The sequence below is a fragment of the Bombina bombina genome, chromosome 2, assembly GCF_027579735.1.
Source record: "Bombina bombina isolate aBomBom1 chromosome 2, aBomBom1.pri, whole genome shotgun sequence".
Taxonomy (NCBI): domain Eukaryota; kingdom Metazoa; phylum Chordata; class Amphibia; order Anura; family Bombinatoridae; genus Bombina; species Bombina bombina.
In genome coordinates this window covers 1,388,539,115-1,388,558,454 of record NC_069500.1, presented here as the reverse complement: position 1 = coordinate 1,388,558,454, position 19,340 = coordinate 1,388,539,115, and the positions used below count along the sequence as shown (strand labels likewise).

Here is a 19,340-nt window from a genome sequence, read left to right as displayed (position 1 = left end):
CCGTGGACTCATTGTGTCTAAAAAGAAACAAATTTATCAGGTAAGCATAAATTTTCTTTTTATTAATCATGTTTGGTTTCAATAAAAAAAACGAACCTTTCCCTTTTCACTTTATAATATTTTTACTACAATTACATATATTAGTATTGTCTTACAGTGCGACAGCAGATTACTATCACTTTATATAGCCAAGTTTGCCCTCTCTGTGACGCATTTGAATAATTAGTTATTGAGATGCTACTAATCTAGTTTTTATTCCTAATTTTATTCCCACCACTCTTTTACATATTCTAGTTATTCAGAAATTCTAGTGACATTTTGTACTCTTACTTGCAGGCCTCCATGACTGTGTATGACATTCCCGACATGCTAAATGGAGCAGGATACTTAGGATCTGTTGTGTTTTCTGAATCATTTTTGAAATCCCAGATAAATGTGAAAGAGAAAGGTATGTACCGTACTTATATTCTAAAACAAGAAAGAATTACCCCATACACATGTCTTGTATAAGTTGTATGAGTTTGTTTTGTATCATCTTTTTTTTTTTAGGTGGCCATGCAACGAAGTTGCAGGACAACCTATTGTTATTGTCAAGATTATTATTATTATTTTTTTTTTTTTTTTTATTATTATTATTATTATTATTCCGCCACTTTTTTCAAGTGCTTATAAAAACAGCATAACTCAAAAACTCATGAAACTTGGCACAATGCTAAAGATCTATGCTGTGCATAATCCTATGCAAAATAAATCTCATAGGTCATGTGATCTAGCAAAAGAAAGGGGAGGTCTTGTAAGGGCGCTAATAGCTGAAGATACTTATGTGAAATTTATTAATATTATCTGTGATAAATATTCGTAATAAAATGAAATCAAATAGGAACAGTATCTAAAAAACAAGTGATTTATTGGGTTACAATATGATTTGAAAAAATATAGAGACGTCTCTAGTACAATTCAATTAAAAACAATAATGAAATTTAGCATAAAAAATGATAAAAAGTGGTACTGATTAGTACTTCATGAGAAATTTAGATTACTGTTTAATAGTATAGTCACAAAGAAAATTCTATTGGGGTGTGACTAAACAGTTAGCCAAGATTTCTCGTGAGTTATTAAGTTTGTATACAGTTATACGTAAAAATATATTTAAAATACCAATATCGGCTTGATAAAACTTCTGCAAAGGCTATATATTGCACAAAAAATTATAATGGAGCTTAAAGAGGAGCTGTGCATAGGAGGAAAATTATATAGGGTTATGCTCTAGCTCGGATTAGATCAATCCTTATATCTGTATTCTCAGCGAACTAATTGACATGTCCATACGTATGAACCAAGAGAAATGTCCAGTAATATTATACTGCTAGTAGTTTAGGATTACAGTTCGCAATCTTTCATGCAGATGGTACCTTATAGTAAGCTTGAATAGCAACAGGGAATCCTATGCGTCCTGCGGCTCAGTTCTTCTGACAGTGTCCTCGTGTTGTTGGCGTCTGACGTCACACCCGATGTGCGGGGGCTTGTCTTGCGTCTGCCAATCACTGCTTAGACAGTTGTGAGTATCCGAAATGCCTTTTTACGTCCGATATTGTGTATTCACAATTCTTCTTGTATCTGATACCTGTACTTATTTAGGCACCGATCAGCAAAGAAGTATCCGTTGAGAGTAAGTTCACCTGCACTTAGTGCTGTTAGCACGCAGGTTCCGATGAAATTTCTCCTTAGTGTCCTTTGTTGACAGTCAACCCGGGTTGGTTCAAACAGCTGATAGGATAGTGGAGTCAAGAAAACAGTCTTTAGCTTCTACGCGTTTCACTCCCTCCAGGAGCTTTATCAAGAATCCAACCCGGGTTGACTGTCAACAAAGGACACTAAGGAGAAATTTAATCGGAACCTGCGTGCTAACAGCACTAAGTGCAGGTGAACTTACTCTCAACGGATACTTCTTTGCTGATCGGTGCCTAAATAAGTACAGGTATCAGATACAAGAAGAATTGTGAATACACAATATCGGACGTAAAAAGGCATTTCGGATACTCACAACTGTCTAAGCAGTGATTGGCAGACGCAAGACAAGCCCCCGCACATCGGGTGTGACGTCAGACGCCAACAACACGAGGACACTGTCAGAAGAACTGAGCCGCAGGACACATAGGATTCCCTGTTGCTATTCAAGCTTACTATAAGGTACCATCTGCATGAAAGATTGCGAACTGTAATCCTAAACTACTAGCAGTATAATATTACTGGACATTTCTCTTGGTTCATACGTATGGACATGTCAATTAGTTTGCTGAGAATACAGATATAAGGATTGATCTAATCCGAGCTAGAGCATAACCCTATATAATTTTCCTCCTATGCACAGCTCCTCTTTAAGCTCCATTATAATTTTTTGTGCAATATATAGCCTTTGCAGAAGTTTTATCAAGCCGATATTGGTATTTTAAATATATTTCTCCTGTTAAGTGTGGTCAGTCCACGGGTCATCATTACTTCTGGGATATTATCTCCTCCCCTACAGGAAGTGCAAGAGGATTCACCCAGCAGAGTTGCCATATAGCTCCTCCCCTCTACGTCACCTCCAGTCATTCTCTTGCACCCAACGAATAGATAGGATGTGTGAGAGGACTGTGGTGATTTTAATTAGTTTATTACCTTCAATCAAAAGTTTGTTATTTTATAATAGCACCGGAGTGTGTTATTTATTCTCTGGTAGAATTTGAAGAAGAATCTACCTGAGTTTTTTTCTATGATTTTAGCCGGAGTAGTTAAGATCATATTGCTGTTTCTCGGCCATCTGAGGAGAGGTAAACTTCAGATCAGGGGACAGCGGGCAGATTAATCTGCAAAGAGGTATGTAGCAGTTTATTATTTTCTGACATGGAATTGATGAGAAAATCCTGCCATACCGTTATAATGTAAACTCAGCCTTAAATGCAGTAGATGTAGCTGGTATCAGGCTGTCATGTATGTATATTTCACACTTCAGTATTCTGGGGAATGGTACTTCACTGGATTTATACTGTATGCATAGACTTAACCTAATTTGCAGGGACTTGCAATAGGTTTTAAATAACAATTAATTTATTGAGGTTAAACGTTTTTTTGCTGGCATGTAAAATCGTTTATTTCTCTGAGGTACTGGGTGAAAAAATGTTTTGGGCACTATTTTTTCCACTTGGCAATAGTTTTGTTTAAATTAAAGCAGTTTTCTGATCTCTCTCACTGTTATGTGTGAGGGGGAGGGGCCATTTTTGGCGCTTTTACTACGCATCAAAAAACTCAGTCAGAAGTTCATTTTCTTCCTGCATGATCCGGTTCATCTCTACAGAACTCAGGGATCTCCAAAGCTTGTTTTGAGGGAGGTAATCATTCACAGCAGAGCTGTGAAGATTGTAGTTGACTGTGATAAAAAACGTTTATTTGTGTATTTTTTCTGCTGCCAGGGTTAGTTATCCTTTGCTAATGGGAACAATCCTTTGCTAAAATTGTATATTTTTTACAAAGATTTGATGCTATAACTTATTTATTTTCAACTGTCATAATTTTTTCTGTGCTTCTTATAGGCACAGTTCGTTTTCATATTATTGTAAATTACTTGAAAAGCATTTCCAAGTTGCTAGTTTATTGATAGTGTGTTAAACATGTCTGATTCAGAGGAAGATACATGTGCTATTTGTGCTAATGCCAAAGTGGAGCCCAATAGAAATTTATGTACTAATTGTATTGATGTTACTTTAAATGAAAGTCAATCTGTACAAACTGAACATATTTCACCTAACAACGAGGGGAGAGTTATGCCGACTAACTCGCCTCACGTGTCAGTACCTGCATCTCCCGCTCGGGAGGTGCGTGATATTGTAGCGCCGAGTACATCTGGGCGGCCATTTCAAATCACATTACAGGATATGGCTACTGTTATGACTGAAGTTTTGGCTAAATTACCAGAACTAAGAGGCAAGCGTGATCACTCTGGGGTGAGAACAGAGTGCGCTGATAATATTAGGGCCATGTCAGACACTGCGTCAGAGGTGGCAGAACATGAGGACGGAGAACTTCATTCTGTGGGTGACGGTTCTGATCCAAACAGACTGGATTCAGATATTTCAAATGTTAAATTTAAGCTGGAAAACCTCCGTGTATTACTAGGGGAGGTGTTAGCGGCTCTGAATGATTGTAACACAGTTGCAATACCAGAGAAAATGTGTAGGTTGGATAAATATTTTGCGGTACCCGGCGAGTACTGATGTTTTTCCTATACCTAAGAGACTTACTGAAATTGTTACTAAGGAGTGGGATAGGCCCGGTGTGCCGTTCTCACCTCCTCCGATATTTAGAAAAATGTTTCCAATAGACGCCACCACACGGGACTTATGGCAAACGGTCCCTAAGGTGGAGGGAGCAGTTTCTACTTTAGCTAAGCGTACCACTATCCCGGTGGAGGATAGCTGTGCTTTTTCAGATCCAATGGATAAAAAATTAGAGGGTTACCTTAAGAAAATGTTTGTTCAACAAGGTTTTATATTGCAACCTCTTGCATGTATTGCGCCTGTCACGGCTGCAGCAGCATTTTGGTTTGAGTCTCTGGAAGAGACACTTCAATCATCTACACTAGATGAGATTACACACAAACTTAAAGCCCTTAAGTTAGCTAACTCATTTATTTCAGATGCCGTAGTACATTTAACTAAACTTACGGCTAAGAATTCCGGATTTGCCATTCAGGCACGCAGAGCACTGTGGCTAAAATCCTGGTCAGCTGATGTTACTTCTAAATCTAAATTGCTTAATATACCTTTCAAAGGGCAAACCTTATTCGGGCCCGGGTTGAAAGAGATTATCGCTGACATTACAGGAGGTAAAGGCCATGCCCTGCCTCAGGACAAAGCCAAACCTAGGGCTAGACAGTCTAATTTTCGTTCCTTTCGTAATTTCAAAGCAGGAACAGCATCAACTTCCTCTGCACCAAAACAGGAAGGAGCTGTTGCTCGCTACAGACAAGGCTGGAAACCTAACCAGTCCTGGAACAAGGGCAAGCAGGCCAGGAAACCTGCTGCTGCCCCTAAGACAGCATGAATCGAGGGCCCCCGATCCGGGACCGGATCTAGTAGGGGGCAGACTTTCTCTCTTCGCCCAGGCTTGGGCAAGAGATGTTCAGGATCCCTGGGCGTTAGAGATCATATCTCAGGGATACCTTCTGGACTTCAAATCCTCTCCCCCAAGAGGGAGATTTCATCTGTCAAGGTTGTCAACAAACCAAATAAAGAAAGAAGCGTTCCTACGCTGCGTACAAGATCTTTTATTAATGGGAGTGATCCATCCAGTTCCGCGGTCGGAACAAGGACAAGGGTTTTACTCAAATCTGTTTGTAGTTCCCAAAAAAGAGGGAACTTTCAGGCCAATCTTGGATTTAAAGATCCTAAACAAATTCCTAAGAGTTCCATCGTTCAAGATGGAAACTATTCGAACAATTTTGCCCATGATCCAAGAGGGTCAGTACATGACCACAGTGGATTTAAAGGATGCTTACCTTCACATACCGATTCACAGAAATCATTACCGGTATCTAAGGTTTGCCTTTCTAGACAGGCATTACCAGTTTGTAGCTCTTCCATTCGGATTGGCTACGGCTCCAAGAATCTTCACAAAGGTTCTGGGCACTCTTCTGGCGGTACTAAGACCGCGAGGAATTTCGGTAGCTCCGTACCTAGACGACATTCTGATACAAGCTTCAAGCTTTCAAACTGCCAAGTCTCATACAGAGTTAGTACTGGCATTTCTAAGGTCGCATGGATGGAAGGTGAACGAAAAGAAGAGTTCTCTCTTTCCACTCACAAGAGTTCCCTTCTTGGGGACTCTGATATATTCTGTAGAAATGAAGATTTACCTGACAGAAGACAGGTTAACAAAGCTTCAAAATGCATGCCGTGTCCTTCATTCCATTCAACACCCGTCAGTAGCTCAATGCATGGAGGTGATCAGCTTAATGGTAGCGGCAATGGACATAGTACATTTTGCACGCCTACATCTCAGACCGCTGCAATTGTGCATGCTAAGTCAGTGGAATGGGGATTACTCAGATTTGTCCCCCACTCTGAATCTGAATCAAGAGACCAGAAATTCTCTTCTATGGTGGCTTTATCGGCCACACCTGTCCAGGGGGATGCCATTCAGCAGGCCAGACTGGACAATTGTAACAACAGACGCCAGCCTACTAGGTTGGGGCGCTGTCTGGAATTCTCTGAAGGTTCAGGGACTATGGAATCAGGAGGAGAGTCTCCTTCCAATAAACATTCTGGAATTGAGAGCAGTTCTCAATGCCCTTCTGGCTTGGCCCCAGTTAACAACTCGGGGGTTCATCAGGTTTCAGTCGGACAACATCACGACTGTAGCTTACATCAACCATCAGGGAGGGACAAGAAGCTCCCTAGCAATGATGGAAGTATCAAAGATAATTCGCTGGGCAGAGTCTCACTCTTGCCACCTGTCTGCAATCCACATCCCGGGAGTGGAGAACTGGGAGGCGGATTTCTTAAGTCGTCAGACTTTTCATCCGGGGGAGTGGGAACTTCATCCGGAGGTCTTTGCCCAGATACTTCGACGTTGGGGCAAACCAGAGATAGATCTCATGGCGTCTCGTCAGAACGCCAAGCTTCCTCGCTACGGGTCCAGATCCAGGGATCCGGGAGCGGTTTTGATAGATGCTTTAACAGCACCTTGGACCTTCGGGATGGCTTATGTGTTTCCACCCTTCCCGATGCTTCCTCGATTGATTGCCAGAATCAAACAGGAGAGAGCATCAGTGATTCTAATAGCACCTGCATGGCCACGCAGGACTTGGTATGCAGATCTAGTGGACATGTCATCCTGTCCGCCTTGGTCTCTACCTCTGAAACAGGACCTTCTGATCCAGGGTCCATTCAAACATCAAAATCTAACTTCTCTGAAGCTGACTGCTTGGAAATTGAACACTTGATTTTATCAAAACGTGGGTTTTCTGAGCCAGTTATTGATACCTTAATACAGGCTAGGAAGCCTGTTACCAGAAGGATTTACCATAAAATATGGCGTAAATACTTATATTGGTGCGAATCCAAGAGTTACTCATGGAGTAAGGTTAGGATTCCAAGGATATTGTCTTTTCTACAAGAAGGTTTAGAAAAGGGGTTATCCGCTAGTTCTTTAAAGGGACAGATTTCAGCTCTGTCCATTCTTTTACACAAACGTCTGTCAGAAGTTCCGGACGTTCAAGCTTTTTGTCAGGCTTTAGCTAGGATCAAGCCTGTGTTTAAAACTGTTGCTTCCGCCATGGAGTTTGAACTTAGTTCTTAATGTTTTACAGGGTGTTCCGTTTGAACCCCTTCATTCCATTGATATCAAGTTGTTATCTTGGAAAGTTCTGTTTTTAATGGCTATTTCCTCGGCTCGAAGAGTCTCTGAGTTATCTGCCTTACATTGTGATTCTCCTTATCTGATTTTTCATTCAGACAAGGTAGTTCTGCGTACTAAACCTGGGTTCCTACCTAAGGTGGTCACTAACAGGAATATCAATCAAGAGATTGTTGTTCCATCCTTGTGTCCTAATCCTTCCTCGAAGAAGGAACGTCTGCTACACAATCTAGATGTAGTCCGTGCCCTGAAATTTTATTTACAGGCAACTAAGGATTTTCGTCAAACGTCTTCCCTGTTTGTCGTTTATTCTGGTCAGAGGAGAGGTCAAAAAGCTTCGGCTACCTCTCTCTCTTTTTGGCTTCGTAGCATAATACGATTAGCCTATGAGACTGCTGGACAGCAGCCTCCTGAAAGAATTACAGCTCATTCTACTAGAGCTGTGGCTTCCACTTTTGCTTCTTCGGAGGCTGTTTTTGGGAGAAAGGTTCTTCAGGCAGTGGTTCCCTCCGTATAAAGAGCCTGCCTGTCCCTCCCGTCATCCGTGTACTTTTGCTTTGGTATTGGTATCCCAGAAGTAATGATGACCCGTGGACTGACCACACTTAACAGGAGAAAACAAAATTTATGCTTACCTGATAAATTCATTTCTCCTGTAGTGTGGTCAGTCCACGGCCCGCCCTGTTTTTTATGGCAGGCTAAAAAATTTTTTGGGATTATACTCCAGTCACCACTACACCCTTGGGCTTCTCCTTTCTCGTTGGTCCTTTGGTCGAATGACTGGAGGTGACGTAGAGGGGAGGAGCTATATGGCAACTCTGCTGGGTGAATCCTCTTGCACTTCCTGTAGGGGAGGATATAATATCCCAGAAGTAATGATGACCCGTGGACTGACCACACTACAGGAGAAATGAATTTATCAGGTAAGCATAAATTTTGTTTTTTACGTATAACTGTATACAAACTTAATAACTCACGAGAAATCTTGGCTAACTGTTTAGTCACACCCCAATAGAATTTTCTTTGTGACTATACTATTAAACAGTAATCTAAATTTCTCATGAAGTACTAATCAGTACCACTTTTTATCATTTTTTATGCTAAATTTCATTATTGTTTTTAATTGAATTGTACTAGAGACGTCTCTATATTTTTTCAAATCATATTGTAACCCAATAAATCACTTGTTTTTTAGATACTGTTCCTATTTGATTTCATTTTATTACGAATATTTATCACAGATAATATTAATAAATTTCACATAAGTATCTTCAGCTATTAGCGCCCTTACAAGACCTCCCCTTTCTTTCACTATACACTATTTTTAGATTGAAGGATCTAAAAAACACTGTAAGCGGTCTGATACTCTATATACCAGCGCACTATTTTCCCACATTCTTTCACATGTGATCTAGCAGCCATATTGCTTTTTGCGACAAATTTCGACAACCGCTTGAAAATCTTCTTCTCCAGAACCGCTTATGTTACAGCTGTGAAACTTGCTGTGTGTACTGCTGTATTGACCTAGAATAAAGTTTGTTCAAGAGAAGTGATTTAGTCACATGACCTAGCTGCCATTTTGAAATATGCGAAAATCTTTAAACATCTTCTTCTCTGCAACCGCTAAGTGCAATGAAGCGCAATTTTGCACATGTGCTCCTTGCAAGGTCCTCTACCAAGTTTGTTCAAACTGCGAATTTTCCATAATAAACATAGCTGCTATGAGCCATTCGCCTTTTTATCGCTGTTTAATTGCGTAAATGTGCACTTTATACATTATGTTTACACTATTTAACTATATTACAGTGTAGCAGACACATGAGTACACATAGTCATGACCCCTAAAGGCAATATTGCAGTAAAAATTCGCACTGCGCAGTCGCCTTCGTGAAATAAAACATTTGCAAATTTTCATAAAACTTCTGCAAATTGTAGAGGCCTATAGTGAGCATTAGTATGTGCAATTTGAAAGCCCTACAATGCATAGCTTGACGGCCATTTTGTTTCGTATACACGGTTTTTAAAAACTACAAAAATCTTCTTCTCCGAAACCGCTTATGGCACAGACTTGAAATTTTGTTTATAGAGTTATCTTATGACTAACATTCAGATTTGTTCAAGAGAAGTTGATACGTCATGTGGTTTGGCAGCCATTTTGAATTGTTCAAAAATGCTTAACGATATTTTTAAATTAATAATAAAACAAAAACCGTTTTACAAAAATGCTTTATTTTTGCCATGTTTATTGACATCTATGGTAAGAACAATTGTGCATAATATGGAGGATGTATATCATATGATTAGGCAGCCATTTTGTTTTGTGCAAACATTTCGAAAATCTATTTTCTCTGCAACCGCTTATGTTAGAACTGTGAAACTAGCTAAGTAACCTTATATTGTGACCTAGAATCACAGTTGTTCATTTTAAAGGAATTGGTCACAAGCTGTGGCAGCCATATTGGTTTTACGCAAAAATTTTGAAAATGTGTTTTCTTTGCAAACGCTTATGTTAAAGCTGTGAAATTTGCTGTAAAACAATATCTTATGACCTAGAGTTACATCTGATCGTGATGAATGTATTGGTCATATGGCAGGGCAGCCATCTTGAAAAACGCAAAATTTTCGAAAATGTGTTTTTTTTTCCAACTGCTGTTAGAATTTTAAAAATTTCTATAAAGCTTTATATTGTGACTTAGCTGCTTGTATGCCATTGCAAAGTTGATGCGCATGGCCACCTCTATCGCTGCTTGCAGCTATATTTTCTTCTTTTTTTTTGTTGTTCTCTGATTTGAATATATTCATATATGTTATTAGATAATTTGTGGTGAAACATAAGCATATAGAATGGGCTTCCCCATAATGGCTCATTGTCATCTAAAAAGAGTCTAAAGTGGGTAATTATTTTTTTGAATATAAAGCTTAAAATTCTAGGGGTCATTTATTTTCTCCTGCCTTTCCTATGGACAACCTTGCTCTAGAAGTTTTGTTAAAGATATTGTCAATGTATTTTCATTTTAACACTGGATACACCTTGTATTAATTAAATTAAAACCAGTAATGCAACTGATAAACGGCGTTGTCTGCAAGTCAATACATCTTAAATGTATGACATAGTGATCCTAAATGCAAAGTAATGTGTAATTGTTAAGAATTACTTTAAAATAATATTGATCTTAAAGTGTTTTCTACAAACTGCAGTTCAATTTAAAAAACAAAACAAAAACAAAAAAAACCTGCTTTAGCAGCATTTTACGTTTTCTTATTAATGTTTTTCTGGTTAAGTTTGGGTGTCGTTATTTATTTTTCTTCTACCAAAATGTTCTCTCTGTGCAAGGACTTGGTTAATTATACCTACATGTCTTTTCATGTTTTTAAACTCACAGGTAAACATGTAAAACGGAAAGAAAACACAACTTTGGATTTAGTTTTGAAGTAATTATAGACTCTACACTATACACTGTAGGTTTTGTGGGAATGAAGGGTGAGAAAAGGTTGGATGTTGCACTTCAAGAAGTTCCAGTAAAATTTCACACAATGATTTAGAATTATAGCACTTCCTGAATCACTCCTCATCATCCTTTTCTCCTACATTGGTGTATCCGGTCCACGGCTTCATCCTTACTTGTGGGATATTCTCATTCCCTACAGGAAGTGGCAAAGAGAGCACACAGCAGAGCTGTCCATATAGCTCCCCCTCTGGCTCCGCCCCCCAGTCATTCTCTTTGCCGCTCTGAACAAGTAGCATCTCCACGGGGGTGGTAAAGAGTATGTGGTGTTAGTTGTTTTTTTTATTTCTTCTATCAAGAGTTTGTTATTTTAAAATAGTGCCGGTTTGTACTATTTACTCTACAACAGAAAGTGATGAAGATTTCTGTTAAGAGGAGTATGATTTTAGCACCAGTAACTAAAATCCATTGCTGTTCCCACGCAGGACTGTTGAAACCAGAGAACTTCAGTTGGGGGGAACAGTTTGCAGGCTTATCTGCTTCAGGTATGATCAGTCATTTTTCTAACAAGACCAAGTAATGCTAGAAGACTGTCCGTTATCCCTTCTGGGATAGGTAAGCCATTTTCTTAGACTCAGTAACAGAATTAAGGCTTATAACTAGGGCTCTATGCTGGTTGACACTATTGTGGGCTAAGTCGATTACTTTTTATCATGTTTATGTGACATTTTAAGTGTTTTTCAGACTTGAAACACTTTTGGGGAATTTTCTTTACGCCTGGCAGTTGTTTAGACACCTAGTCTTGTCAGAAACTCCCCTTCACTCTGGAATGCAGAGGAAGGAGGCCTCATTTTCGCGCCTCAGTTGCGCAGTTGCTTTTCACTAGGCAGTTCATGCAGCTTCACGTGGAGTATTCAGAGGCTTGGAAAAGGACTTCAGAGAGGCTTATTACTTATTTGAATAACCCCTAAGGAAGGTAAACGCCGCAGTAGAGACTGTGGCATGGGACTGTAGTGTCTTTAACCGGTTAATTACTGTTATTAGCTCCGGTTTGGGCTTTTAAGGGTTAAATTGTCTGAAAATTGGTGTGCAATACTTTCAAAGCATTAAGACACTGTGATGAAAATTTCATAAAGATTGGATATTTCTTTGATGGTTTTCTGACGTTTCAGTAATAAAGTGTACACTTTTATTATTTAAAGAGACAGTAACGGTTTTGTATAAAATAATTTTTATTGCATTAAAACTCTGCCTAAGTCTGTCTAACATGTCTGTGCCTTCAGATAGCCTATGTTCTGTGTGCATGAAGGCCAAGGTGGTTCCCCTATTAAATGTATGTGTAAAGTGCGCAATAGCGTCCAAACAAATAAAGGACAGTACTGTCACTTTTAAAAATGTTGCCCAAGATGATTCTTTAAATGAAGGTAGTGGGGATAGTTCATCATCCTCTCCTTCTGTGTCAACGCCAGCTTTGCCCGCGCAAGCGATACCTAGTACATCTGACGCGCCTATGGCTGTTACTATGCAGCAATTAGCAGCAGTAATGAATAATTCTTTAGCAGCCTTTTTATCCAAACTGCCAGTTTTTCCTAGAAAGCGTGATTGCTCAGTTTTAAATACAGAGGATGAGCAAGCAGATGCAGGGGATAATTAATCTGTGGTACCCTCACATCAATCTGAGTTGGCGGTGAGGGAGGGCCTGTCTGAGGGAGAAATTTCTGACACAGGAAAAGTTTTAAGCAGGCAGAGACTGATACCATTGCATTTAAATTTAAACTAAAACACCTCCGCGCCCTACTTAAGGAGGTGCTAGCTACACTCGATGATTGTGATCCTTTGGTGATTCCAGAAAAATTGTGCAAAATGGACAAATTTTTAGAAGTCCCAGTGCACTCTGATGCGTTTCCGATACCCAAGAGGGTGGCGGATATAGTGACTAAGGAGTGGGAGAAGCCAGGTGTACCATTTGTTCCCCCTCCTATATTTAAGAAAATGTTCCCCATTGTTGACCCCAGAAGGGACGCATGGCAGACGGGCACTAAGGTAGAGGGGGCAGTTTCAACATTAGCTAAGCGCACAACTATACCAATAGAGGACAGTTGCGCTTTCAAAGATCCTATGGATAAAAAACTAGAAGGGTTACTTAAGAACATTTTTGTTCAGCAAGGTTTCCTTCTGCAACCAATTTCGTTCATTATTCCTGTCACCACGGTGGCGTCTTTTTGGTTCGATGAACTAAAAAATTCGCTCCAGAAGGAGACTCCTTATGATGAGGTCATGGACAGAATTCACACACTGAAGTTGGCTAATTCCTTTATTTTAGATGCCGCTTTTCAATTAACAAAATTAGCGGCGAAAAATTGAGGTTTTGCAATAGTGGCGAGCAGAGCGCTTTGGCTAAAATCTTGGTCGGCGGATGTATCGTCCAAAACAAAATTGCTTAATATTCCTTTCAAGGGTAAGACCCTATTCGGGCCAGAATTGAAAGAGATTATTTCTGACATCACTGAGGGGAAAGGGCCATACCCTTCCACAGGATAGACCTTTCAAAGCAAAAAATAAGTCTAATTTTCGTTCCTTTCGCAATTTCAGGAACGGACCGGCTCCTAGCTCTACAGCCTCTAGACAAGAGGGTAACGCATCCCAGCCCAAACCAGCATGGAAACCATTGCAAGGCTGGAACAAGGGAAAACAGGCCAAAAAGCCTGCTGCTGCTACCAAATCAGCATGAAAGGATAGCCCCCGATCCGGGACCGGATCTGGTAGGGGGCAGACTCTATCTCTTTGCTCAGGCTTGGGCAAGAGATGTCCCAGACCCCTGGGCTTTAGAGATTGTCTCTCAGGGGTATCTCCTAGAATTCAAGGACCTTCCTCCAAAGGGAAGGTTTCACATGTCTCGCTTGTCTTTAGACCAGACAAAGAGACGGGCATTCTTACATTGCGTAGAAGACCTTTTAAAGATGGGAGTGATACACCCAGTTCCAAAAGCAGAACAAGGACTGGGTTTTTACTCAAACCTGTTTGTAGTTCCCAAAAAGGAGGGAACGTTCAGGCCAATTCTGGATTTAAAAATCCTAAACAAATTCCTCAGAGTTCCATCATTCAAAATGGAAACTATTCGAACAATTTTACCAATGATCCAGAAGGGTCAATATATGACTACCGTGGACCTAAAGGATGCATACCTGCATATTCCGATCCACAAGGTTCACCATCAGTTCATTATCAGTTTGTGGCTCTTCCCTTCGGATTGGCCACTGCTCCAAGAATTTTCACAAAGGTGTTAGGGTCCCTTCTTGCAGTGCTAAGGCCAAGGGGCATTGCGGTAGCACCTTACCTAGACGACATCTTAATTCAGGCGTCGTCCTTCCACAAAGCAAAGGCTCATACGGATATTGTTCAAGCCTTTCTAAGGTCTCACGGGTGGAAGGTGAACGTAGAAAAAAGTTCTCTGTCCCCGGTCACAAGGGTTCCCTTCCTGGGAACAATAATAGACTCAAAACTTTCAAATGCTTGTCGAGTTCTTCATGCCATTCCTCAGTCTTCTGTGGCTCAGTGCATGGAGGTAATCGGTCTAATGGTTGCGGCAATGGACATAGCAATTTTGCCAGAATTCATCTCAGACCACTGCAACTGTGCATGCTCAAGCAGTGGAATGGGGATTATGCAGATTTGTCTCCCCAGATACAAATGGACCAGAGAACCAGAGACTCGCACCTCTGGTGGTTGTCTCAAGATCACCTGTCTCAGGGAATGAGTTTCCGCAGACCGGAGTGGATCATTGTCACGACCGACGCCAGTCTGTTAGGCTGGGGCGCGGTCTGGGACTCCCTGAAAACTCAGGGTCTATGGTCTCGGGAAGAATCTCTTCTCCCGATAAACATTTTGGAACTAAGAGCGATATTCAATGCGCTCCTGGCATGGCCTCAACTAGCGGAGGCCAAATTCATAAGATTTCAGTCGGACAACATGATGACTGTAGCGTACATCAATCATCAGGGGGGAACAAAGAGTTCCCTGGCGATGAGGGAGGTATCCAGGATCATCAATTGGGCAGAGGATCACTCCTGCCACCTATCAGCAATTCACATCCCAGGTGTAGACAACTGGGAAGCGGATTATCTGAGTCGTCAGACTTTCCATCCGGGGGAGTGGGAACTTCATCCGGAGGTTTTTGCCCAGTTAACTCAACTATGGGGCATTCCAGATCTGGATCTGATGGCGTCTCGGCAGAACTCCAAGGTTCCACGCTACGGGTCCAGGTCCAGGGATCCCAAGGCGTCATTGATAGATGCCTTAGTGGTGCCTTGGTCGTTCAATCTAGCTTATGTCTTTCCACCATTTCCTCTCCTCCCCAGGCTAGTAGCCAGGATCAAACAGGAGAAGGCTTCGGTAATTCTAATAGCTCCTGCGTGGCCACGCAGGACTTGGTATGCAGACCTGGTGAATATGTCATCGGCTCCACCATGGAAGCTACCTTTGAGACAGGACCTTCTAGTACAAGGTCCATTCGAACATCCAAACCTAGTTTCTCTGCAACTGACTGCTTGGAGATTGAACGCTTGATTCTAGCCAAGCGTGGGTTTTCGGAATCAGTTATAGATACTCTGATCCAGGCTAGAAAGCCTGTCACCAGGAAAATTTACCATAAGATATGGGGGAAATATCTTTGCTGGTGCGAATCCAAGGGTTACTCATGGAGTAAGATTAGGATTCCAAGGATACTTTCCTTTCTCCAAGAGGGATTGGATAAAGGTCTGCCAGCTAGTTTTCTAAAAGGACAGATATCTGCTCTGTCTGTCTTGTTGCACAAACGTCTGGCAGCCGTGCCAGATGTTCAGGCGTTCGTACAGGCGTTAGTCAGAATCAAGCCTGTCTACAGACCTGTGACTCCTCCATAGAGTCTAAACTTAGTTCTTTCAGTTCTTCAAGGGGTTCCGTTTGAACCTTTACATTCCATAGATATTAAGTTACTATCTTGGAAAGTTTTGTTTTTGGTTGCTATTTCTTCTGCTAGAAGAGTTTCTGAATTGTCGGCTTTGCAATGTAATTCACCCTATCTGGTGTTTCATACGGATAAGGTAGTTTTACGTACCAAGCCTGGTTTTCTTCCAAAAGTGGTTTCCAATAGGAATATTAACCAGGAAATAGTTGTTCCTTCTCTGTGTCCAAATCCAGTTTCTAAAAAGGAACGTTTGTTACACAATCTAGATGTGGTTCGTGCTTTAAAATTCTATCTAGAAGCAACAAAGGATTTCAGACAGACATCATCCTTGTTTGTCGTCTATTCTGGTAAGAGGAGAGGTCAGAAAGCTACTGCGACCTCTCTCTCCTTCTGGCTTAACCCCTTAATGACAACTGACGTACCAGGTACGTCATGCAAAACCTAACAGTTAATGACAATGGACGTACCTGGTACGTCAGTTGTCTAACAGAGTGCTGGAAGCGATCACAAATGTTTCCAGCAGCTCTGAGGGTATTGCAGTGATGCCTCGATATGGAGGCATCCTGCAATACCACTTTACAAGCCTCCGATGCAGAGAGAGCCACTCTGTGGCCCTCTCTGCACTGGTAGCGATGGTGCCAGTGTCCGGTAGTGCACTGTCCGGGTGTGAGGGTGCGCGCGCGTGCACGATGCGCATACACACGGGTGCGCGTGCACGTGAAAGTGCATGGGCGCGTGCACGGTCGCGTGCACGTGCACATATTAGCCACACTGACACCAATGAATGAGGCAGAAAGGGAGAAAAAGGTAAAAAAAAAAAATATAAAAGGATCTGGGAGGGGGGGGGGGGGGGGGGTTTTGTGGGGGGGCTGCTACACTACAGAAATATTTTTAAAGTTAAAAATAAAATAAAAATACTTTTTGGGGGGTTTTTGGGGCCAAACTGGGTACTGACAGACAGCTGTGGGGTGGGGTGGGAACAATTGTGGGGTGGGGGAGGGAAGAGAGCTGTTTGGGAGGGATCAGGGGGTGGGATGTGTCAGGTGGGAAGCTGATCTCTAAAATTAACCCTGCAAGCTCCCTACAAGCTACCTAATTTAACCCCTTCACTGCTGGGCATAATTAACGTCTGGTGCGCAGCAGCATTTAGCGGCCTTCTAATTACCAAAAAGCAACGCCAAAGCCATATATGTCTGCTATTTCTGAACAAAGGGGATCCCAGAGAAGCTTTTACAACAATTTCTGCCATAATAGCACAAGCTGTTTGTAAATAATTTCAGTGAGAAACCTAAAATTGTGAAAAATGTAAAGTTTTTTTTTTTATTTGCTCGCATTTGGCGGTGAAATGGTGGCATAAAATATACCAAAATGGGCCTAGATCAATACTTGGGGTTGTCTACTACACTACACTAAAGCTAAAATTAACCCTACAAGCTCCCTAATTAACCCCTTCACTCCTGGGCATAAAACACGTGTGGTGCGCAGCGGCATTTAGCGGCCTTCTAATTACCAAAAAGCAACCCCAAAGCCATATAAGTCTGCTATTTCTGAAAAAAGGGGATCCCAGAGAAGCATTTACAACCATTTGTGCCATAATTGCAGAAGCTGTTTATAAATAATTTCAGTGGGAAACCTAAAGTTTGTGACAAATTTTGTGAAAAATGGCGGGGAAATAGTGGCATGAAATATACCAAAATGGGCCTAGATCAATACTTTGGGATGTCTTCTAAAAAAAAATATATACATGTCAAGGGATATTCAGGTATTCCTGACAGATATCAGGGTTCCAATGTAACTAGCGCTAATTTTGAAAATAAGTGGTTTGGAAATAGCGAAGTGCTACTTGTATTTATTGCCCCATAAATTGCAAAAAAAGCAAAGAACGTGTAAACATTGGGTATTTCTAAACTCAGGACAAAATTTAGAAACTATTTAGCATGGGTGTTTTTTGGTGATTGTAGATGTGTAACATATTTTGGGGGTCAAAGTTAGAAAAAGTGTGTTTTTTTCCATTTTTTCCTCATATTTTATTATTATTTTTTTAGTAAATTATAAGATATGATGAAAATAATGGTATCTTTAGAAAGTCCATTTAATGGCGAGAAAAACGGTATATAATATGTGTGGGTACAGTAAATGAGTAAGAGGAAAATTACAGCTAACCACAAACACTGCAGAAATGTAAAAATAGCCATTGTCATTAAGGGTAAGAAAATTGAAAAATGGTCCGGTCATTAAGGGGTTAAAAGCATCATCCGATTGGCTTATGTGACTGCCGGACGGCAGCCTCCTGAAAGAATTACAGCTCATTCTACTAGAGCTGTGGCTTCCACATGGGCTTTCAAGAACGAGGCTTCTGTTGAACAGATCTGTAAGGCAGCGACGTGGTCTTCTCTGCATACATTTGCCAAATTTTACAAATTCGATACTTATGCTTCTTCGGAGGCTATTTTTGGGGGAGAGGTTTTACAAGCAGTGGTGCCTTCCGGTTAGGTTACCTGACTTGTTCCCTCCCTTCATCCGTGTCCTAAAGCTTTGGTATTGGTTCCCACAAGTAAGGATGAAGCCGTGGACCGGATACACCAATGTAGGAGAAAACAGAATTTATGTTTACCTGATAAATTTCTTTCTCCTACGGTGTATCCGGTCCACGGCCCGCCCTGGCATTTAGTCAGGTTTAAATTTTATTTTTTGTACACTACAGTCACCACTGCACCCTATGGTTCTCCTTTTTCTCCTAACCGTCGGTCGAATGACTGGGGGGCGGAGCCAGAGGGGGAGCTATAGGGACAGCTCTGCTGTGTGCTCTCTTTGCCACTTCCTGTAGGGAATGAGAATATCCCACAAGTAAGGATGAAGCCGTGGACCGGATACACCGTAGGAGAAAGAAATTTATCAGGTAAACATAAATTCTGTTGTTTTTTTTTGTTTTTTTTTAAATATATGTTTATCTCCCTTAAATTTTGAAGAGCATAACTTTTTTTTTTTTTTTTTTTTTTTTTTTTTTTATGAAAGAGAAATAAAAAAAAAATATCTGATAATTTGTGGTTTATCATGAAAGCAGCACAAACAATATCAATTTGATGGAGAAATTATCCTATCCAAACCTAGTGTAGCTTATAGAAATCAGTTTCATGCATGCTTAGAAATACAGGTCTGAGGTCTGATCCTTTTTAGCCATATGCAACAAGTAACTATGATACCAAGGTTAGAATGTTCAGTTTTAACATGAAAAGTAAAATATCTATACTATAAAACCCAGGCTTTTATAAGCAGCTGTTTGTTATTGGGCCAGTGACATGATTTACCTTTTATAAAGCTTAAACTGATACTAAAATCAAATTTTTTCTTTTATTATTTGGATAGAGCATTAAATTTTCTTCAAGAACGGGGAGAGTCCACAGCTGCATTCATTACTTTTGGGAATTCAGAACCTGGCCACCAGGAGGAGGCAAAGACACCCCAGCCAAAGGCTTAAATACCTCCCCCACTTCCCTCATCCCCCAGTCATTCTTTGCCTTTAGTCACAGGAGGTTGGCAGAGAAGTGTCATAA

The 19,340-nt window shown here is 40.9% G+C and overlaps 1 protein-coding gene across 1 annotated transcript in view; it reads left to right on the top strand.

The window, feature by feature from the left end:
• The window catches only part of DNAAF9 (dynein axonemal assembly factor 9), a 643,469-nt gene that overhangs the window by 266,303 nt on the left and 357,826 nt on the right, over positions 1–19,340 (top strand). Inside the window, exon 17 of the mRNA XM_053704320.1 lies at positions 337–448. Within this exon, the coding sequence (XP_053560295.1) occupies positions 337–448 (112 nt within the window). The remainder of the gene's footprint in view (positions 1–336; positions 449–19,340) is intronic.